The sequence below is a fragment of the Macaca mulatta genome, chromosome 18, assembly GCF_049350105.2.
Source record: "Macaca mulatta isolate MMU2019108-1 chromosome 18, T2T-MMU8v2.0, whole genome shotgun sequence".
Taxonomy (NCBI): domain Eukaryota; kingdom Metazoa; phylum Chordata; class Mammalia; order Primates; family Cercopithecidae; genus Macaca; species Macaca mulatta.
The window spans coordinates 59,730,859-59,755,415 of NC_133423.1; the positions used below are offsets into that span (position 1 = coordinate 59,730,859).

General features: G+C 38.9%; 1 protein-coding gene across 1 annotated transcript in view; it reads left to right on the forward strand.

Moving 5' to 3' along the window:
* The window catches only part of KLHL14 (kelch like family member 14), a 98,424-nt gene that overhangs the window by 11,692 nt on the left and 62,175 nt on the right, over positions 1–24,557 (forward strand). Inside the window, exon 2 of the mRNA XM_015121788.3 lies at positions 17,168–17,289. Coding sequence (XP_014977274.1) covers positions 17,168–17,289 — 122 coding nt within the window. The remainder of the gene's footprint in view (positions 1–17,167; positions 17,290–24,557) is intronic.

Below are 24,557 nucleotides of genomic sequence, written 5' to 3' on the forward strand. Positions count from 1 at the left end.
TGGCACTGTTCTGATAATGATTATGCTTCTGCTGAAGCATTATCCATTTGAGTCATCATTTTAAGTTTATGTTCACTTTATCCACCTTCGAGTGATGTACAGAGCCCAGGCCAATCCTGGAATTTTATTCCATCCTTTTGATCTATTCATGCAACCAGAAAATTTAGAAAACCCATGGTAGATTCACATTGAGCAGTTTTATTGAGATGTAATTAACATACTATACAATTCACCCACTTAAAATATATAATTCAGTGGTTTTCAGTATATTCACAGAGTCGTGTGGCCATCACCACAATTTTAGAACATTTTAATCACTTCCTCCCCCCAAAACCTCTATCTGTTAGCAATCACCAATCATTCCCTCACCACCACCGTCATCTTCCCCACTCTTAGCCCTAGGTAACCACTAATCTACTTTCTGTCATCAGAGATTTGCCTATTCTGGACATTTCATTTAAATAGAATCATACAATATATGGGTTTTTTTGAATGGCTTCTTTCATGCAGTGTATTTCCAAGGTTCATCTATGTTTTCGCAGGTAATACTATGTTATTTATTTTTATGGCTGAATAATATTCCATTGTACAGATAAACTACATTTTGTTGTTTATCCATGAACATGTGGGCTGTTTCCACTCTTTGCTATTATGAATAATGCTGCCCTGAGCATGCCTATACAAGTTTTTGTATGAACATATCTTTTCATTTCTCTTGGGTATGCATACACCTAGGAGTGGGAATGCTGCCTCATATGTTAATTCAGTTAACATTAAACAAATATTTAACCTTTTGAGGAACTGCCAGATGGCTTTTCAAAGCAGCTGCACCATTTTACATTCACACCAGCAGTTTATGACAGTTCCAATTGCGCCACATCTTCACCAATACTCATCTGTCTTTTTCATTATAACCATCTTAATAGATGTGAAGTAGTATCTCATGGTGGTTTGCATTCCCCTAATTGCCAATCATGTCGAGCACCTTTTCATGTGCTTATTGGCCACTTGCATATCTATTTTGAAAAATGTCTCTGGGCCTGGTGGTGCATGCTTATAGTTCCAGATACTTGGAGGCTGAGGCAGGAGAACTGCTTGAACCCAGGAGTTTGAGGCTGCAGTGAGCTATGATCGGTCCACTACACTCCAGCCTGGGCAATAGAGCGAGACACCGTCTCTAAAAACAAAAAAACAAAACAAAACAAAAAATACAAAAGAGAGAGAGAGAGATGTCTATTCAAATTCTTTGGCCATTTGTTTTTTAGTTGTGCTATGTGTCTGTTTATGATTAAGTTATAAATATCCTGTAAGCATCATAGGACTTCTTATGGTACCTAGATCACAGCTGGGGCTACCTTCTGCAGGAATAGGTTATACTATTTGCAAAAATGAAAAGAAAATACATGCAGATGTACAGTGAAAAATTCTCTAGATGATTTTATATGACACTTATGACTATTATTAAAAATCTTGGTATTTGGTATGGCAGAGAAAAATATCTGTGATTGATTTTGGTATTGTTTATTTTCCTCTTCATGTAATCATTTTAGCTTTGATGACTTGGGCATCATATTTCTTAAATGATATTCTGGACTATGATAAGCAAATCTTTCATTTCAAGGAAAATATTTCCATTACTTGAATTACTTAAATTTTCTTAAAGACACATAAGAAATATTTTTTTCAAGCAATGTTAATACAATAATTACTTTAGGAAAATAAGGTGAAATTTTTTTAAATTCCAAGACGTGATATCTGTTAAGAAGCACTATAGAAGAAGAAGTACTGCATGTCAAAAGAAAACAAAACAAAAAAAACCCAGCAGCTCTCAATTTAAAACGTTCCTTGTGGGGATCAGCAGGAAACAGCAAAGCACGGGATTTTCAGTCAAGGCTGAGATTCGATGGAGGGCTTCACCACACATAGCACCAAGTGGATTCCAACATGGAAAAGCTAAATTTATCATGAGAATAACTTATCTGGTTTCATCTTTCCTTTGCTACAGTCTCCCGGCAGTTTTCCTTAGGGACAAAAACTGCTGCTACTGCTGCTCTTGAAGAGAAATTACTTTTACTACTCTTAGTAAGTTGGGTACCGTTACTTCATTGTCGCTTCTAGTGTGTGGATATGGAAGACTGGTCAACAAATTGTTTCTTGGGCTTAATGTTTATGCTGCTGAATAGAACAATTTCTATTTTGATTATGTATTTTCATGAACAATCAAATTCTTGCTTTCTCTGAAAAGATTTACATCTTTGATACTTAAGAAAGAAGACTGAGTCACCATGACAGGTCTGAGAGCAAGATGGTATGGATTGTAATGTGGATTTTTTTATGTTTCACGGACACAAGGTATTATCAAAAGTATGTGATTATTTTATAGGTTTTAGAATGTATTTTCAACAAATCCCAAGAATGCAGAAAACCTCTTGAAATTAGTTACAAGTTTTTGTCTTCAGAAGACATCTTCTTCCCTTGGCAGAAGTTCTAGTCATGTAGAGAAGGTACCAATTCTAGACAGTCACTTCAGAACACCTGGAATCTGGACAAACTTCAATTGGCATTCTTGTATTCAAAATTGAAAAGTGAAAATAGACAACGCAAAACTGAAATCTTTAAACACCACCCTTGATGCACTCAAATAAATTCAAGATTCGGGATTTTTCCAGGGTTAAGGAGCAGCAAATGAAACCAACAGAAAGTAGTCTAGGTAAAAATCGATGCCAGGAAAAGGGACACCTCTCATGCAGGAAAGAGCCCCTCAAGCCTTCCATCAGTTTAATCAAACTGACAGTCCAACTTCCAGGAAACAGTCGTTCTTTTGACCTATTAAGAGAAGGAATCATTTCACCTTAGAAAGGTTTTTTTCATAGTGTTTCACATTTGCATGCGTGTGTTTGTGTGTGTGTGTGTGTGTGTGTGTGTGTGTGTGTGTGTGTGTGTGAAAGAAAGTCTAAACCCTAAAGTCTCCAAGTGGCTTAACGAAAATTTATTGTCTCCAATTTCTGGTGGTTGGAAGTTCAAGACCAAGATGCCAGCAGGGTTGATTTCTGTGGAGCTTCTCTTCCTGGTTTGCAGACAGCTGCCATCCTGCTGTATCCCCATATGGCCTTTTCTCTGTGCTTACATGCAGAGAAAGATCTGGTGTCTCTTCCTCTTCTTATAAGGACACCAGTCGTATTGGATCAGGGCCTCACCCTTATGACCTCATTTAACATTAATTACCTCCTTAAGACTCTATCTCCAAATATAGTCACTTTGGGGGTTAGGGCTTCAACACATGAATTTGGAGGGAACACAGTTTAATCCATAACACGGCCAAGTCTAGGACACAAAATTAGAAAACAGGGAAATTAACTGAAATACTACTTTTCAACTAGATCCATACAAGCAAAGTTATCTAGGCAGTTGAGCAGTTATCCAAGTCAGCAGTGTATAAATAGCTCTTCCAGTAATGTAAAGCTAGTAGAGGAAAAAAATGCAGATCCTTTTTCCTCAATTCCAGAAGATCTTGCCTAGATCAGTAGCTTTTTAAAGAATCAACCATAGAGTTTTTAAATAAAATATATCTTCCCTAGCTCCACCCCAGAGATTCTAAATAAATTGATCTGAAAGGAGGTCCCAAGAACCTGCATGTTTAGCAAGCGACATAGGTAGTTTTGCTACCAGTAGATTTTGGACCACATTTTGAAAATCATGGAACTAAACAAATCATTGCTTCTGTTTTTTGAATTTGCTACATGTCTACAAAAGATAGGAGAAAATACTGAGAGTAATTTATTAAAAGATAAGTTCGAGAAAAATTTTTGCAAAATTAAAAGAAATTTGATTAATTGATATGAGAAAAAGGGAAATGAGTCATAGGGAAAGTTGCTGGAATGACCAAATTCTGGGGGATTTATTTCCCCGAGATGAAATTTGGGTCCCTACCATGCTAGAGAATTTGTGAAATAATTCAAGCCACACAGTATAGCATCCACAATTCAGCTTCAGAGAATATGGTAAACTTTTCAGAATAATTTGTTGCTGCATGTCAAAGATCTGATAATGAAAAGAATATTGCTCCAGATTAGCTGATTGGGTGAGTCTCAGAGGCTTCTGTGCATTCCCTTTCCAGCAGGGGATGACCTTGGAGGGTTTCCTAGACACCATGGAGCCCTCCACCTAGGGTTCATTGTGGCACCATTGTCCCTCGAGGGTTGGTGATACAGCAAAGAAGAGAAAGAACTGGCTCCCTACAAGGAGGGAGAGGAAAAGCAGAGGAAGATAAGAGATTCCATTTCACCCACAGCAGCAGGGTGTCCCTAAGCAGGATTCCACAAGCCACACTTCATTGTCTCCACAGCACACACACCCACCAGGGCCTGCCTCCCTCCCTTGCTGCAGACCTACCCCAAACTAAGGATAACCTTCTTCTTTTATCTTTACCCCGGGATGATTTCATAGCGTTTTTCTTTCCCTAAAAATAAATGTTGAGTCCTTTTAGAAGGAATCCACTGAAAGTCCCTTCTTGAAAATGGACACCTGTTTGTTGCCATGAATATTCCAGGAGAAGCCTGGAGAAAACTATCCTGTTACTAACTTTTCTCACTATCTCCCTGCATGGCCACTCCTGCAGTGACTCTCCGACTGGAAACAGCCTGCTTGGCAGGAGGCTGGCTCCAGTTCCTCAGAAAGAGCCTCACAGTTTCCCCACAAGGAACCTCCCCCTGGAGTTAAAGTAATGAATGAAATTGGACTTTAGATCAGGAGGCTGTTGTCCCACATCATCTTGAATGACTGAACTTCTTTCTTCAGAATGTCATGTTGCTGTCAAAATATTCATTTCTACCATTATGTCTCACTCTCTCAGAGATAAAATTTTACTGGAAAGATGTTGCATCCTTCTGAACTTGAATTTTCATTCTTATTTTGCGACCTTGGCGTCTTTCTGCACTTTTTCTTCTGCAGCAGGTGCCAAAGTTTCCTTAGGTCAAAAAGTCACTCTTATCTCTTCCAAAAGCCAGCCAGATGGGAGGGAGAGATAAAAAGAGAGGACGAAGTCTCAGTAATGAGATTGGCTCTCAGGAGGCAGCGTAGTCTAATAATTGGGCTTTATTAGGAATTTACATGCAGGCATTACTTACGAGTCCATCACTAGCCTCAGAGTGATGCTTTATCTCCTTTCGTCACTAGGCTATACAGAACTTGAATGACTCCACTGTGACAGGCTGCACAGAACCACTTCTCTCTTGAACAAAGAGAAGAGCTTTCTCCTGTCACGCACATATTGGTTGTCTCCACCAGCTTGCTCAGTAGCAAGCATCTGTGCTAGAGAGCAGCAGGACCCTGCATCGCACTTGCAGGCAGGAGGATTAGTCTGAGAGCTAATGCTTGCCACGCAACTTCCTCACAGGGATGTGGGGAGGATTAATGAGATGCTATTTCCATTGCAATTTATGCTCTTCAGAAGAAAGGTGCTAAGTACTAGGTATTAGAATTAGGGATTATATAGGTAATCAAGCAAAGAAGATATTCAGCTGCTTCTAGTTACTAAAGGAAGCTTTAATCTGGGAGGTGGGGAAGGAGGGGGAAATGCAGTGAGTATAAACTTGGCTGGAAGCCATTGTCCCTCATGAAGCAAACGACCAAGAAAGAAGTGTCAAGTGCTATGTACAGTATAAAGATAAACTCGTCCTGATCCTTGGGGCTTATGAGCTAAGGCTTGGGTGGTGGGGGTGGGCTACATTTCATGGATTCAGATAAAGGTCTTATGACTTTTTTGTTATATCTGCCGCTGCCATCACCAGCCAGTCTATAAGTTTGGTGCCTAGAGGAATGTGGTAAAAGCATAAGCCAACTCCTCTAACTGCATGCTAGAGGACACAGTAACGTTCTGGAAGAATTGTGGAGGACCGGTGTGAGCCACAGGGGCGGGATGAGAAGTGAAGGGGTGGTAAGATGGCTAATCAAAATTGCAGTGTGTAAAGCAACAGCCAGCAAAGATGTTGATCTTCACATGGTCACACAGACGGGAAGTGGCAGAGTTGGAATGTAACAGGTTTTCAGAGCTTCAGATATTAAAGTCCTGGTTTCTTCCATTTCTTATAGTGCATCCCCAAGTAGTATTTATCTGCCACTGGTAGAATGTCAGACAATTTCAGATGGTACACAAGAAATCATTTTAACATTTATAACAAGCTAGGTATTGTTATTTTTTAATGTGTGTTCGAGATAAAATAATTAACCCATGAAGCCCACGATTTAGTAAATATAATTGCTTAGAAACATGGTTCTCAATACTGGTTGCATGTTATTAATAGAATCAGTCAGAAAGCTTAAAAGACACACACACACACACACACACACATGCACACACAAACGATGCTGGGTCCCATCCCAGATCATTGAATCAGAGTCCCTGAGAAGTTCTGATAGCTTATAAAAGTTCCCACAGCCCACATTGGGAACCACTACAATAGCCTGGGATTTTTAAGGAAGCATTTTTTTAAGTGAGGAGTTTTAAATAAAATATTTAGTAAATAATTTCAAAGTGTGTAGCTATGGCAAAAACAATGAAAGTCCTTTGTTGTACTGGTAACTGAAGTTTGGTAAACACTGTACTCTGTCATGGTAGGTAGGCTCCTATTCTATAAGACAACACTAGAACTAAAGAGCAAAGATAAGCAGAGACATCCAAAGAAGAATGATGAATGTGATAATGTACGAAGAGAAAGACTCATTATTTGGACATGCTCAGACAGGGATAAAAGGTGGAGGGTCTAGGGCAGTACATAGTAAAAATAGCAGCTTAGATTTGGGAGTTCGTTGATATGAACGTCCTTTCCCCCAATATACAGTTCTCTGAGTCTTCCACCCTGTGGTTCAGAAATGTCACTTTTTCCATTTTCCCAGTTGCCTTTTGACACCTCTACCCCCACGACTGAACCTTGAAACAAGTAAGGAATAAAAGGATGTAAAGAATCTATAACATTCCTGGATAGGGATTACAAGTGACTTTTAGTCTTCCCACCTATTCCTTCTTTGTTGTTGTTGTTGTTGTTGTTTTTGAGATGGAGTCTCACTCTGTTGCCCAGGCTGGAGTGCAATGATGTGTCCTCGGCTCACGGCAAACTCCACCTCCCAAGTTCAAGTGATTCTCCTGCCTCAGCCTCCTGAGTAGCTGGGGTTACAGGCACATGCCACAACCCCCAGCTAATTTTTGTATTTTTAGTAGAGACGGTGTTCCACCGTGTTGGCCAGGCTGATCTCGATCTCGAGCTGCTGACCTCAAGTGATCTGCCCACCTTGGCCTCCCAAAGTGCTGGGATTACAGGCATGAGACACTACGCCGGACTCTATTCCTTCTTTTATTTGTCATATCTTCATTTATACAACAAGCATTTATTGAGCACCTACTATGTAGTAAGTTCTTCTTGCTTTTAAGTATAGTCAGAATTTTTTTCAGTGAGCATGTATTATCTTTATGATATGATCAAACAAATCTTAAGGTTACTTCCATCTTAGGAAGGCACATGACTGACCATTCTCCAGTCACCACATAGCCAGACTCCACGTCTGAGGAAGAAGGGGAGCCCAAAGTCAGACTCTGGGAAGTAAGGCAATTTCAGCCACACCTGAGAGCCAAGAAAAGTTGTGTGAGAAAACCCTGGAGATGTTTCCTGTGTGAAATGGAGGAAATAAAACCCATCCTGCAGCACTGGAAAAGCTGCTCAAGCCCCTTTTCCTCTAGTCTTTCATCTGTTAAATGGGGATAATGATACTTTGTGTTTACCTACCTCAGAGAGGCATTATCAGGTCTATTTAAAGGCTCTTCCGATGAAAGCTGCTGTGTAATTACCAAGAACAGCTATGATAAAGAAACCTAAATACAACAGCAAATCAGCTGGAACAAACTCTCAAGGGAGTTTACTTTGCTGGAAAATTTTAAGAGAAGGGTAGCAGCTCTCCTTGGGGAGTTTTGGGTACCATTCAGGCTAGAAGTTTAGGGAAGGCTAGCTGACTTTCAAAGCTTCCTTCTGGCCAGGCCAATTACTCGCAGTGGAGGGCTCTACCTCTGTTTACTTCTTCCCCATGATCCGAGCAGTTTCCATCTGAAATTCCCCTTTCACATTTCTCCAGATCTGGACCCACAAACTCTTTTATCCCTCAAATGAAATTCCAGGAAAACATTTACCAATAGGAGAAAAAAAGAAAGGAAAGAGAGGTTGCAATAAGTAATTGGGAATTCAATGGTTTTTATGAAGAGGACTGATGTAGTTGATTATTAATGTTTGGCTTTGCTAAAATTCATTTGACAAAATATGTAGTGTAGATTAGATGGGGATAGGGGCCCAGAAAGCAGGGCTACCACTTTACAACAGCTCAAGGGAGAACCGACACAGCTGAATCCAGCTGATGGCAGCTCGGCTGGAATGAAGGGAAAGATTTAAGAAATATTACAGCCTTAGAAACTATACAATATAGCAAGAAAATGGAAGAGTCAGGGATACCTTGAAATTTTGCGACTTGGATATCGTAAGATTTGGTGACTACCCTAACAGAGGCAGCTGGCAGCAAAGAGAGTAAGTAGATTATATTTTATGAATGAGATCTGAGTCAATACCATTGTAGGAAGTCCAGTGGTTTTATATTTTTGTTAAACTTGCTTATGCAATCAACGTTCTGGCTATTTATATACAATGTAACATATGGTATCTGCAAGGCTTCTAAGCAATAAAAACTCCATTTCCAAAGATGAATTTTCAAATGAGTACTTTGTAAAGTTAATAATTACACATAATAATAATAGCTATCATTTATCAGTTTTGAACTATATAAATATTTTGTTTCTATGTAACCCAGATTTCAGCTGGAGGTGTAACAGATCTGGTAAAGAAATTACTATGAACCCCTATAATCCTATGGCCTGTGGAAAACCAAAACTATTTTGGTATGGTCTAAATGTTTGGGTCTGCCCCTTAAAAATTCATACCTTGAAACCCTAATCACCAATAAGATAGTATTTGGATATGGGACCTTTGGGAGGTAATTAAGTCATGAGGGTGGGGCCCTCATGATGGAATTAGTGGCTTTGTAAGAAGAGAGAGGAGAGCACACACATGTGCACTTTCTCTCTTTCTCCTCTCTCTCTCTCTCTCTCTCTCTCTCTCATTGCCCCCCTCACCATGTGAGAACATAAATGGGAAGTGAGCCCTCACGAGGAACAGAATCTGTCAGCAATCTGATCTTGCACTTTTCAGCCTCCAAAACTGTGAGAAATAATTTTCTGTTGTTCAAGCCACACAGTCTATGGTATTTTTGTTACCGAAGCCTGAACTGACTCACACACCCATCCTCATGTCTGTGAGTCCCTGGAGCTTGTGTTTTCCTGGCCTTTTCTACCTCCCAAATCACTCCCATACATTGCTGCTGTACTATCAGATGTGCAACTGCCCATTTACTGCTTTTATGCAATACTAACCTATCAAGAGTTTAGTAAAGTCCACTGGAATTGGGAGGACATGGGAAAGAGTCGAGACTTCTTTCCATTTTCCACAGCCCCTTCCCACTGGATTATGTTGAAAGTATCAATATTTTCCCCCTTCAGTATGCAGAGACATTCATCTTTCAAGCAGCACAAAGGGCCTTTCATTCGCTGCAGGGAATGGCTCTACAAGGTGGTTTTTGTTACAAGCAGAAGGCATTTATTTTCCTATTACACCTAGATGACTTTGTTTAACCCTTACAACATTCTTGTAAGAGGGTACCATTATTCTCACTTTACAGATGAAGCAACGGAGGTTTAGAGTCAATCCAAGGAGATAAACATAAGAAAAGGTAGAAGATTTAAATCCAGGTCTGATGACTCTTAACTTGCAATTAACTTGGCTTCTGAAAGATGGGATAATGATTATGTACTCTGGATCACTTTGCTTTTTCAAAACTGCTTCTTGTTGTTGTTGTCGTCATTTTCCTTTTTTCTTTTAAACTTTTTTTTTCAATCAAATCTCCATGTTTCAAAAAATGGTCATACACTCCCAAAGACCCTATGCAGAGAATTAAAGTAAAAATTCCAATGATTTAGTATCATTTCAGGAAGAACGAGTTAGCATAATTAAAATAACAAAACCATTGAAGTACAACTCTTTATTATCTTTAATTTATAAAACTGGGATGGGGACATAGGCCACCTGCTTGTCAAACCTGCAAATTACATAAAGGAACAGATAATACTGATGATAATGAGGATGAGGATGAGGAGGATAATGATGATGTCAATAACTATGCAGATGATGATTGTGGTAATGATAATTAGCATTTATTGAGCACTGTTTTAAGTGCTTTACATATGTCTTTTAATTCTGAAAATTAAAGATGCCTGTGCCTTAGATCTTGTTAGTGTTATCCCTATTTTATAAATAAGGTTAAAGAGGGGCAAAGAGGCCAGGCCCAGTGGCTCATGCCTGTAATCCTAGCACTTTGGGAGGCCGAGGCCGGGGGGTCACTTGAGGTCAGGAGTCAGAGACCAGCCCGGTCAACATGGTGAAACCCTGTCTCTACTTAAAAAAATAAAATAAAATAAAAGCCAGGTGCGGTGGTTCATGCCTGTAATCCCAGCACTTTAGGAGGCCGAGGCGGGTGGATCACCAAGTGGAGACGGTGAAACCTCATCTCTACTAAATATACAAAAACTTAGCCAGGTGTGGGGGCGGGCACCTGTAGTCCCAGTTACTCGGGAGGCTGAGGCAGGAGAATGGCCTGAAACTGGGAGGCAGAGCTTGCAGTGAACCGAGATTGCACTACTGCAATCCTCCCTGGGTGACAGAGTGAGACTCCATCTCAAATAAATAAATAAATACATACATAATGCAAAAATTAGCCAGAAATTGCTTGAACCCAGGAGGCAGAGGTTGCAGTGAGCCAAGATCACGCCACTGCACTCCAGGAGACTGGGCAACAGAGCAAGATTCCATCTCAAAAAAATAAAAATAAGAGGGGCAAAAAGGCCAACCTAAGTTCACTTAAAAGAGCTGAAACCAGGCATCTCACCTTAGCTAAGAGGTCCGCACCCTTCACAACTAGGCTACTTTGCCTCAAAGACTGTGATGGCTTCCATAGATGTCCCCACTAGGGTGGAATTAAGTACCACAGTGAACAAGGAATTTACTCCTCTTGCTCCCATTATTATCTCCAATTCTTAGAACCCTACCTGGAACATAGTAGGAACTCAATTAACAATTGCTAACTGTAAACGAATTGAAGCAAAGTGTCTATATCAGTAGAGGACAAAAAATGTTAAACAATAGTCATGCATAGCTGTTCAAAATATCTTAATTAGAAGAAATATAGGATAGGAAAAACTTGGCTTGAAAACACTTGTTTTTGTTAAAAAAAAAAAAAAAGATCGATATTGATAATCAGCTAGAAGCTGAACAGGGGCCCAACATTGCCCTGTGACTGCTAAAAGACTACTGTGATTTTAGAAAGCCTTAAAAGAAAACTGGTATTTTAGTGTTCTTTAGTCCGTGGCCTGTTAGGAACTGGGTGGTACAGCAGGAGGTGAGTGGTGGGCGAGCGAGTGAAGCTTCGTTTATATTTACAGCTGCTCCCTATCGCTTGCATTACCACCTGAGCTCTGCCTCCTGTCAGCATCAGATTATCATATGAGCGCAAACCCTACTGTGAACTGCACATGTGAGGGAACTAGCTTGTGTGTTCCTTATGAGAATCTAATACCTGATGATGTGTCACTGTCTCCCATCACCCCTAGATGGGACTGTCTAGTTGCAGGAAAACAACCTCAGGGCTCCCACTGATTCTACATTATGGTGAGTTGTATAATTATTTTATTATGTATTAATAGAATGTAATAATAGAAATATAATAATAGAAATAAAGTGCACAATAAATGTACCGCATTTGAATCATCCTGAAACCATCCCCCTGGTCCATGGAAAAACTGTCTTCCATGAAACCAGACCCTGGTACCAAAAAGGTTGAGGACCACTGCTCTAGGAAACCTAGGTAGGTTTTTCAGCTCAGCATAAGAGGAAAAAAATGTATCTAACACAACTGTCCAACAACTTTTAACAACAGAGTGTATTTGAAAATCTAAGATTCACTTCAAATTTCCAAATACATAAGAATAATTACTTATTTAAAAAACTATTAGAAGGATTTCTACATGATGTAGGGGCCTAGACCAAGTCAGTGGCTCCAACTCTGGCTATGTGTTAGCATCAACTGGAAGGCTGTGAAACGGCATTGATTTTTTAAGACTCATCCTATTGAATCATAATCTCTGAGAGACGAGAAGTGAAAATCTATACCTAGAATCCAAAATTTCTAATGCCCTCAGTTGATCCTGGTAACTTGCTAGGGTCTGGGAATCACTGAACTAGATTGCCTCAAAGTTCTCTTCAAACTCTATGAATTAATGATTCTTAGAACATTGCAGAATATCTTCTTTCATAAATGAGAATTATTTGTTACCTGTAAAATGAATTTTGCCTAAATGTGCATTGGTGAATTTAAAGTGCCAGCATATCAGCTGATTTCTTAAATAGGTTAAACGTTTTTTTTTTGCAATCTAGTTCATGAAAACTTTTCTCATGTATCATGGAAAGGAAAACTTTATCTGGCCTGTTTCCCAATTATTGAAGTTCCAAATCACTGAAATATAAATAAATGAGATTTTACAGTACTTAGAACACCAGTATGATGAAAAATTTGTTTACACCAGGAGGTGTAGGTCATCCTTCAATCATTCATCCCGGGAATGCGTGGTATGCACGCCAGCACTCACGCATACAGACGCACACACACGCCCAAATGTGACACATGGTAAATGTTGGGCAGTTACTGGGATGGAACAAAGGAGACCTTCAGATTCCATCGCCTTTGCAACCTTACATTTTTCTATGCAAGAATCAAGGAACTCAAATCAAAGACATTCAAATATTATCAACCACGATATACTCAACGTTTTGTTTACATTTCTATTATTCCTTGTCTTTCAATACATACTTTGGTCTGGGTTGGGCAAAATGGGTAAAATGAAGAGTGAAAGAAATATTTTAAAATAATAAAAGGTATGAAGAGAACATATTAATTTTGGCTAAATTGGTTCCCTATGTATAGAGCTTCTAAAAAGTATAATATGTTGCCATGAGAAGAAACTCTAGTGATTGCAATGAGGCTACATTTATAAATTTTGACTAATCTAAAATTAAACCTGTAAAGCTCTGCTGGAATTATTTAAAAAAGAATAATTAAAACCCCCTTCAGCACAGTTAGTTCAGCTTCTCTTCATTTTACTTTTCTAGTTCACAGGTATCTTTTTTTATGGTGTTTTCAAATTGAAGTTCACACACACCAAATAAATAGTATGATAATCAGAAGTTCAGTATTCAATACGCATTCATTATTAACTGTCGTTATTGTCATTGTCACTATTATAATTGCACATTGTAAAAAGAATGGAAGCTTTTCCACAGGAATTATTCACGTGTATTGCTTTCTAGGAGTAATTGAATAGTTGACATTGCATTTATATCAAAGTAAAATATGTGATGGTTATTCTCATTTGTATTATTCTTAAGCAATAAGAAACGTAAAGTAATCTCCATTAGGTTTCTTCATTTGGATTCAGAAATCTTCATAGTTTTCTGTAATGTCCAAATGTGTACTTTCTTATAACAGCTATGGGAACTTTCTCTCCTCTCTGTAAAATGGAGAGTTATATCTACCACGTTGAGCTGTTGTGAGAGTCAATGGAGAAAATAGTGAGAAAACCACTCAAATGTGTTTTGTTACTTGATGTGTTCTTTCCTCTTTATGATCCAACTTCTTACATGTTTTGTCTTATTTTGGGTTTCGATTTGATTCATCTTCACAAAGTAGAGCTTCAAGTTTTATTTAGAATTAAATAATATTGAGACTGGCTTGGAAAATTGAATAACACAAGATTTAGAGAAAAAATACTCTAAGTAAAATGTCATGACAAATTGAATGAATGATGATGTAAATATAACAATGCAAAAGATTTGGAAGGCATCTTGATTCACTAAGAAAGCCATACATAATGGCTTCAAAGCACTGCCCCTTTGTAGAAAACACACAGCCATTGAGGGTAAGTAGGATTTCCTTTTCCTCCACGTAATTCTTTATTACAGTGTCTGCAGAGGCCTGAGTAGCTTAGAAATTTACCTTAGTTATGTGGAATCTTTCTTTGCTGCTATGCTAGCTAGCCCTTGAATCATGTCACTGTTGGCGGGGTGGAGGGTGTTACCATTTGCCCACCGTTCACTGGCTTTTGTATTTGTAGTCAGTCCAGTTCTTAGAGGACAGATGGCAATGGCTGGCAATCTGGGCAGAGAGAACAAAGACATTAGATCCTCTCCTCATCAGCAGAGATGGTCCATCTAAATCAGGGTGGAGAATCACCAGTGTAACTTGTCCAGGGAAGTTCCTCTTATCAATGAATGAAATGACCTTACAAACATGTGTGAGTCATGCATTCATCTCCCTTTGCCATCCATTAAACACATTTTTTTTTGAGATGGAGTTTTGTTCTTGTTGCCCAGGTTGGAGTGCAGTGGCATGATCTCGGCTCACTGCAACCTCTGCCTCCTCAGTTGAAGCGATTCTCCTGCCTCAGCCTCCCAAATAGCTGGGATTACAAGCATGTGCCACCACACCCAGCTAATTTTTTTTTTTTTTTTTTGACATGGAGTTTTGCTCTTTTTGTCCAGTCTGGAGAGCAATGACACAGTCTCAGCCCACTGCAACCTCTGCCTTCTGGGTTCAAGAGATTCTCTTGTCTCAGCCTCCGAAGTAGCTGGGATTACAGGCGCCCACCACCACACTTGGCTAATTTTTTGTATTTTTAGTAGAGATGGGGTTTCACTATGTTGGTCAGGCTGGTCTCGAACTCCTGACCTCAGGTGATCTGCGTGCTTTGGCCTCCCAAAGTGCTGGGATTACAGACATGAGCCACCACGCTGGGCCCCATTAAGCACATGTTTTAAGCACTTAATTTATTTATATACTAAAACATATTTAATTATGTTGCTTTTGCACAACCACCACTTCAGTGAGTTCTTTCCTCTGTGTCCATCCTGTTGATATTGATCTACCCCCAACTGCAGTCTGGTGGCATGTGGACAAGTGATGTTAGGACAGCCACAGAATCATGACTTCCAGTTGAACAGGTCTGTCTACACATGGTCATTTGCAGCAACCTAAAAAGAGTATTTGTTTTCATCTTGACTTCTCTTACACACACAGAGTGGTTGATTATTTGGACTAAAGACTACAATAAGAAAAAAATATTCATGTATCAGCTCTGTGGCCATGTATTTAGGAGATTATATAGCATGTGAATTATGCATGTATGTTTTCTAAATGAAAGAGACGTACTGACTGCACTGATTTTTCTTAACCCCTCTTGCAAAAACACCCCAATCACTGAAATCCTCCAACTACGGGGGCTCTTTGCTGTTGTAACAACTACTAGTTGTTTGCCAACTACTAGTTGCCAACTACTAGTCTATAAGGCATATGGGTACAGTTCGAAGGTACTTCAAATTCAGAGTTTGGGTTTGTTTACCTTTTGGCTCAACTATATCCACAGAGTGGCAGAATTAACACTGCAAGTTGCCATCATATTACTCGTTCCTCTGTAAGTACAGCTCCCTCTATCGATGAGTGTCTAATATGGGCAATTCTCCAGAAGGTATTTTTCCCACTGAGGCATAATAATGCATTCAATGGCACCAGAGTTTCATCAAAGGAATTCTCTTGTTCCCTTCCTTCACAGGGAGATGTCATTAACTGTGTTAACTCTCCAAATGTTAGGTTCTTAACCAACAAACAATGCTTCTCCACAAGGGCATACTTCGCCAAGCATTCTTGAATCAGAACGAGCTGAATATGTAATCATAGACTCAGAGCCATGCCATGGCTTGTGATCATCACTAAGAGGAACCCTTTTGTATTTATTGACTTTTTTCCTTCAATCATTGTTGTTCCGTTTCTTCCACCACCACCTTGAGCCTTTCAGGTACATGAAAAGTTCAATTATATGTAAAGCGACTGTTAAATCAGCAGGCCCTTTGTGGGGGTCTGGGCCTCCTCTCCCTGCTTCAAGCACAAGTGTGCTCAATCCATTACTGTTCCTGAGGATTGTACATCCATCAGGTCGAGTGTGCCGGCCAGGGTGCATCTTACAGCTTTTACTGCATATGAGACATTGCAGGCCTTTCTCAGGAACTGCCAGGCGGACTGGGAATCACAGTCACGGTTAATAGCAGCGAATTGCCAGCTCTTGATGGGTGGGTAGTCACTCCTTTCAGTGGTTGCCCCCTGGGGGAGAAGGTAGAAAAACAGAGGGAGGGAATTAGAGTGACTTTGCACAGTTGAGCAGGTTCATGCCGCTGGATCAGTGGCAAGCATTGGCAGGGCTCCACTCTGGGGAGGCTCACAACAACATCACAGTCTCATTTTTACCAATTGGTGCTGCTATATCGCCAGTGGTGCACAGGGGGAGAGCAGAGGGGAGGGGGAGAGCAGAGGGGAGGGTGAGCTGGGAGTGGGGGAAGGGGAAGAAGGCAGAAGTCTAAGCTAAATTAAACAAACAAAAAAATGCATGTTCAAACTGGTTAACCCACCCCAGTTAGCCCTGTGCTACTAATTGTACCAAACTGGTATTTGAAGTTCCCTGGGTGATTAAAGAGTTGGCTCACAAACTCCCTGCATAACCTTAATTTTTTCAAGGTTCTTTGAGTGGAGAATGGCTTATAATAATGATTTTGACTAATACGATTTTTGACATGCAACTTTAATGCTTAACCTTAGTACAACTCCAGAGCATTTCATGTGTACTCAGCTGTAAAGAGTGATGATTTAAAGGGATAATATAAGAAAAAGGTCGTTCTAGAATGAACCTCTAACAAATTGCATAAAGGGAGCTTATTATTCTATGAGTATGGGGATGTGCAGCTCTTCTGATCATTTTTCTGCTTGGTTCAAAAAAATTGTTGAGACATGAATGGGGGAAGAAACAGGAAAAAATGAAATAGATATCTGCAAGCAAGGAACATTCTTTGATGGTTATGATTTCGTTGCCACTAAAAAGACTCTACAATAATGTGGTTATTCATCTCCTCTTTTGTTTTGGGTGAAGAATTCGCTCTAACAAGAAAATGCTGTTATTGGTTGGAGGGCTGCCTCCTGGACCGGACCGGCTCCCCAGCAATTTGGTTCAGTATTACGACGATGAAAAGAAGACGTGGAAAATACTCACAAGTGAGTGCGTTATTTATTTATTCACTCACCTATTTATTTCAGGTTAGAGCTGTCTTGATGAATTTGAAAACATGGTTAATCAAATTAGACATTTTATTGATTTGTTCCCCTTTGGAGGTTTGTTTATGTATCACGGGGGATTTAGAGTAAAAGACTAAATTAACATTGCAGAGGTGGCCAATTTGGTAGTCGAGTAGGCCTAGCCTAAAATCACTGTACTGGTTTATGTTTCTGTATGTGCTGCCATGGAGGGTGTGGGGGAGGAGCAAAGATCTTCCCCCCAAAATTCTTCTGTTCTTTTTGTTGTTGTTCATTGAAAAGCAAAAGGTTGGTTTGTGGCACTCACTAGTAAATTTTCTCACATCAAAATGGTTGTTTAGTTCATTGTCTCTGTAACTAACATTCATTTTGCTTTTCAGGCATTTTTGCTCATTAATATTTAGTCTGTGGAACTGGGTGTTTAGAGAAACGTCCCCTTATACTGCTGCATAGTTTGAATGGAGAGATGTATTTGTGGCCTATTCCAGCTGCAGGAAATTGTGCTTGCAAACTTCTACCCGGGATTCTTCTCCTCCCCTTCTTAAAGGGCAATTGTGTTTTACAGCAAACCTCTTGCCTTGGGCACTGAGATTTGGAACTTATTGTTATATTGGTTATGATTCCCAATCGGACTCACTCATGGAATCAAAAATCATCGTTTCTTGAGTGCAGCAGGCTGTGTGCACCAGTCCCCTCGTGGGCACAGTGGCTGCACTGGTCAATAAAACTAAATTTTAACTGTCAAAATTGCCTAGAGCTGTATAGATAAAATAATAAATGAGCAATTTTAATCCATAAATCAAAGCCATACATTTGAAACCAACAAAAGCGAATGTTAGATTTTCTTATTGCATGTGTCTTAAACAGTTACATATTTTATCATGTTTATTTTTCAAAAATCGTTTCCTTTCCTCTTCCTGAAAGCCCTTTAAAATAATAGAAACTGGACAGCAGTTTACCCATAAAAGCAGAAGAGGAACAGAGACATGTGTGGTGGTGCTTGAAATAATACATTTTGGAGCTGGCGTCCCCCAGCGAAACCTGCAGTAGCATTGTCCAGGAACTGCAACAAGAAAGCTCCCTGGACACCAATGCGCTACGGCTGTAGTAAAGAAGTAGTGGAATAGTAGCAGTGAGATTAAGGAGAAGAAAGAAAGAAAAATAAGTTACTGATGTCTTAAAATGATTTTTACTTGTCTTTTGGACAAAACTACCATTACTAGTGGTTTAAACATCTGAATGAGCGGCCAAGCTGAATTTTTAACGTTCATCAGAAACAAAAGCTAAAGCAAAACCAAGGAATTTATTTTTTAATACTTGACCAATAGCAAAAGCCTGCATAGAAAGAAACATGGAGACTAGGAGGAGGAGAGAGAAAAGAGGAAGGACAAAAGATTCTCAAAGAGAGATGACAGAGCGATAATACACTCAACCAGTAAATGATATTCATTCATAAATCCATTTGTTTTCCCAAATACACCAAGCTAGGTCCAATTTGTTACTTGCTTGACATCCTTCAGTAAAGACAACAAGATTAATTACAGCATTGTGAACAATACCTTAGAAAAGTCTTACGTGGATTTTAAACCTTGCTCAAAGATAGGTTGATTGTTAAACATTGTCCATACTGGGGCATTTTCGAGCATGAAAGGGGAATCTATTAATTACGCTAGGATAACAGGTATAGACTGGAACATATGGTCACCTTACTTCAAGTTTTCACATTGCCTGAATTAACTCTCCGCTTGGAGGGACGTAGGAAGAAAACATGAACTTTGAATCAGACAGACATGGTTGCAAACCCAGATCTAGGACCTTGAGAAAATCATATAAATATTGGGAGTCACGGTTTCTTCATTTTGTGCAAGTCACTGTAGTATTTTTAAAATAAAAATGGTGCTTATAAATCATCTAGCACATAGAATGCACTCAAAAAATTGCAGGTACTACTGCTATCATTGTAACATCACTATCAACATTAGCATAAGGACTGACCTTTATTCCTAGAGGCATCAGTGAATCAATGCAAGCTCTCCATGCAGACAAGTAACACAGCAACAGACATACCACTTCAACCCACTGCCCTGGAGTAGGGAGCATATTCTCCATAGTTTTCATATGTTAGATTTAATAATGTATGGATTAAGAAGTAAAGAGAAAAAGGTATCTGTTGACACTATTTATTAGATTTGAAATTGAAGGAAATAAATTGTGTGTGTGTGTGTAAAGTTCTAATAATGGGAACATATTTAAAGATCTTGAACTCTTTTTTTATACTCAGACATACTTATGGCTTTGAAATAAATGTTTACTCTACTTAACAATGTTCATTTCACTGGGACTTGTATTTAAAAATATATAGTTTATTACCTGCTAGGCTATGACTATGTGGCCCCAAGTGAAGGCATATTTTTTACATTTGTTGAAGAAATGTAGACAGTTTACCTAGATAATTTCTGCTTTTTGTTTTATTAAGATATCTTATTCTGCAAAACTGAAAAAGGTAACTGATAGATTGCTATGCTCTGGGCCATGTAATAATAAATGAAGAAATCTTTCTCATCAGAATCCCAGATTCTTCCCAAATTTAATAAAACCTAAGGGTTTGGAGAACTTTCCACTGCCATTCTTTTTGCCCCAGAAGAAATACTAAGCTAATTTGTCAGGGCATGGAAGATGACAGCTAAAGGTAGGAGACAGTCCCCTGGTTTGGGGTCTACTTATTTGTTGGATGACTTTCTCCATGCAAACTAACAAATTACCTAGCAGATACCTAAAACATGAGGGTGGCTGGAGTTTCTGAATCTCAGCATACTTTGCCCACTTACGTTGAGCAAACATTTCTCAGTGTGCCACACAGACATGCTCCTCTTAGAAAGAGGCCAGCCCACAGGCAGGTGCACATATACTCACTCATGGGAGCCGCCACTCCATTTACACACCTTATATCACAGAAGAATTAAGAGGAAGGCTAGTTTTCTTTAGATCTTATCCTGTTATGTTATTTATATTTCGGAAATATGGTGTAAGGGGTACACTTAAGTAATAGTGAGTTGAATGGGGTGGAGGGGAATAGGAGTGAAAAAGTGGGTCTATGTAACACAAGGAAAACAACATTTAAATAGCAGGCCAATCAGTTGTTCCTTTCCCAAACAGTAAAGGAAACAATTATTCTCACCGAAAAGATTGTTTTGGTAACATGCTGGCACAGACTGCATGTTTATCTTCCTTTTTGGAAAAAATCATTTCATATATCATCATAAAAACTGATTATAAAAAAAGCTTCTATCAGAAAAGTATGGAGAAATAACATGTAAAAATGATGCAACATCTTTTTGTGAATGTGGAGTGTTAAGTAATAACATTATAAGTTTGGCATTGTTGTTCTCTCGCCTGTTAATAATAAAAGGGAAGTAGAGATGCACTTTTGTTCATCTTTATTTCTCAGCACTGCTTTTCTTGCATCTCTCACTCCTGCACGCAGTCTCCCGTTTCATCTTAACTTATTAGAAAGCAGTACAGGAGACATGAATACTAAAACGGCCAATGCAAAAATCATGCCTCTTGCACTTTGCAGGCCCTAAATCCTCTGTGCAAAGATTAAACAGAACAATTTCTGGGGCTACCGTGTACTTTGGATAACAGATTTCTTATATATCAAAGTTTTTATGAAGTCCACATGTGGAGACCCTTTGTATTTCTCCCCACAGGGCAGCATTGGAGAGCTCTCCATTCCATTTTTATTCCCTGTGGACCAATTTCTTTACTAATGGGCAAGGTATTTTCCAGGAACTGGCATCCTTTTTCCAACGTTTCAAATAAGACATTCTATTTATTAGTTATTCCTTTGTTGCCTTTTGTGACCAACAACAGAAAAAAGGGGACTTTAAAGTACAGATTTATCCTTCCATGTGCCAATGATGACTTCTTTTTAATAACGTTAGAATGAAAATTATGGAGCTAAGTAGAAAGGCGTGTTCCTTCTCTTGATAACTCTTAAGTTCTCTCTGTTAAACGTAGAGGAAATGCCTTTTGTTTCTCTCCCCTTCTGTTGATTTACAACTCTTTTCTCTTCTTTGTAGTGGAAGGATTTGGGAATTCTCTATTGTTCAGTTGTGAACACCCAAAGGAAACTGTTGGGTGGTGGTTTCCTAGGTTGTCTCCTCTGGCCCATGAACGATATTTAACGTGATCCCATCCAAACAGGAGGAGTCCTGGGTCTGGTTGTTATTTCTTTCTTTAAGAGGAGTCACAAAGATCAGAAAACTCGTGGATTCTTCACACTTTTGAAAAAATATGCTTTCTATAAGTGGTGATGGAATAGTCATAAGCAAACAAAGCTTGTATAAGACTTTGAACTTCAGTTCTAAACGATAAATATAGGTTTGATCATATTCAGTAGCCAAGCAATGCAGAATGGTTTAGTTGTTGCTTATTCAGGGAATAATTAATATACCTGCATGCTGATACATTCAAATGGACTTCTTTCTTTGGCCCTTCTGTTTCTTGATTTCAGTTCATTTCTCTTCCCTAAGGATATAAAGAGAGGAAAGTAAAATTAGTCTAAACCTAATAATCATTTATCATTATTTGTTTTGAAGAAAATAAAATGTAAGGTAAATTAAGGGTTTTGTACCTGTGCGTTTCCTTTATTCATATTATCTTTATTACCAAGAACTAAAACCCACAAACCATTTAATTTAATGTTATTTCTAGACAGGTAGGTAGAGTTCATAGATAGTGCATTTCTCATTGCAGGAGAACTTCAGAAAATGACTCTGAAAGTGCCTAGGAAGAATTTAGACTTATTTATAGATCTCATTCCTTTATGCAATAAGCAATTATTGAATACCCACTCTGTGTTGGATGGTAGGATAGAACATGCACAAGATAATCTCTCCTCTCAATAACCTAAGGAAGTAATTATAATACAGGGTGCTAAGAGATACATAGAGAAATTCTAGGGTGCATTGGGAACACGAAAAGGAGCCTCTGATGTAGACATGAGAGGTTAGGAAAGCTTTCCTAAAAGTAACCATCTGTAACTCTGAAAAAATGGGTAGGAAGTACCTAGACAAAAGGTAGATGGGGAAGTATTTTAGTTAAGACCACTCAGTATTGAGAATGCCAAAAGGCAAGAGGGAGTATAGTGTCTTTTGGCAACTGAAATAAATTTGTGTATCTATAGGAAAGTCTGAAGTTGGACTCATAAGTGATGGGGCTGCAGAATTAACCAAGAACCTTATCACATGGAGACTATTTCAAGGAATTATCAAGACAGATTCAAGAATTAAGAATTGCAAGTAGGGATACCCCTCTAATTTTTGTTTTCAGTATTACTGAAAACACAGTGATATAAATATTACATAGAGTATCATAGCAGTTGGTGTCTCTTAGCTTGGAATTTTTTGTTTCAGTTCATGGAGCAATCGTTTCCATGGCTTTGGACAAAGAAGGAGAGACAATTGTGTTTGGACTTTTTAAATATGTTAGCATCTAATTTTACCTTCAATGAGCTCAATTCTAATTTGAGATACATGGCTGCACATTGCTATATATCTTGAATTATTTGCTACTGTGTATTCATGCACCAGTGCATTAGTGGATTTCTCATAGATTTTTAAGAAAATATGTGTGGTGGTCACTCCAAATACTGTATTTCAAGGAAGCTGGGTACCTAGAAAAACTGGTTGACCTTCTTTGGCCATCTCTCATTTATTTCTGGCTTACACCTCTCTTGAATATAGCAATTGTTTTTTCTCCAGAGAACAGCATGTGTACAAATAATTCTGATACCTTCTTTAGACACAAGCTGTGGTATGTGCTACTGAATCTGAAATGAAGGAGGTATGAGTCACGCAGGCTGTTTAAATTTGCTGTGTGTCATTCCTGGGCAAATTACAGACTAAGTCTGGCAAACCATTGAATGTGAGTACTGAAAGATTAAATGATCTCCATGCCCAACCCTCTCATTTTACACACTCATTTCATTCATTTAACAAATATAATTGGTATCTCCTATGTAACAGAGATTGTGCTAAGCACAGAGGATACCACACTGAGCCAAAACAAGTATCACCATGTTAATAGTTTAGAGAGGGAAACCAGCATTAATATATAATCCCAGGTAGAAATATATAATAAGAAAATGTGATAGTGCTCTGAGAGAAGGGTATAAAATCTATAAGATCTGGCAATGGAGAGTCCTGATCTAATCAAGGAGTCATGGAGAATATTACTAAAGAAATGGCATTTGCACTGACAACTAAAGGATGAGAAGGAGTTAGGCAGTGTGCCGGTGAAGATGTGAGATAAGATTGTTCCAGGTTAGTTAATAGTAAAGGCAAAGATGCTGCAAAAAGAAGGTGCACGGCTGAACTCAAAGAGTGAGGGGGAAACAGATAGGAGATGTAGCTAAAGACACCAGCAGAGACCAGGTCGTACAGGAACTTCAGTGGCGGGCTCACAATTTTTTCATTTTGGCTTTTACTTTAAGTTATGCAAAGAGAGGAGGTGCTGTATAACTAGAGTCACACAGTGATTTAGCGGAAGGGTAAGGAACGGAACACTGGTATCTGTGTTTCCATCAAACTATGCTGCTCCAGATCCCACACCAATTCATCTCACCAAAAAGTGCCATTAGTCAAAAAGTCCAAACAGATGAATGGAATTTAATCTGTGCTCACCCATTTCACCCATGAAAATCTAAACGGATCCAATGTATTTGATGTAGTACCATGTTCATAGAATAGAGTAGAATAGGCTAATTGAAATAACAACCTACTCTTAGAGGTCAATAATATAATCTTGGTTTATGGACTAAACTGCAAATTACGATGTTTAAGTGACAAAATTTGCATTTAAGATTATGGACAGACCACAATTCAACTTCTTGACATTTTAACTGTGTCTTGGAAGCAACATAGTGTCAAAAATGAAACAGCATGTGCACACACACACACACACACACACACACACACACAGAGTAACATCTTTAGAGACAGATAGACCTGAATTGAAATACACACAAGATATGTGTTGACTCTGTGACTTTGGGAAACTGCTTACTCTCTGATCTTTTAATCTCATCTGCAAATTAAGAATAATTATACTCACCTCACAGGGTTATTGTGAGAATTAAATCAGACAATACAAATAAATGTCCAGGCTCAAGATCTGGAATCGAGTTGTTCCTCAATACATTTTTATTGTATTTTTGCTAACTTTGC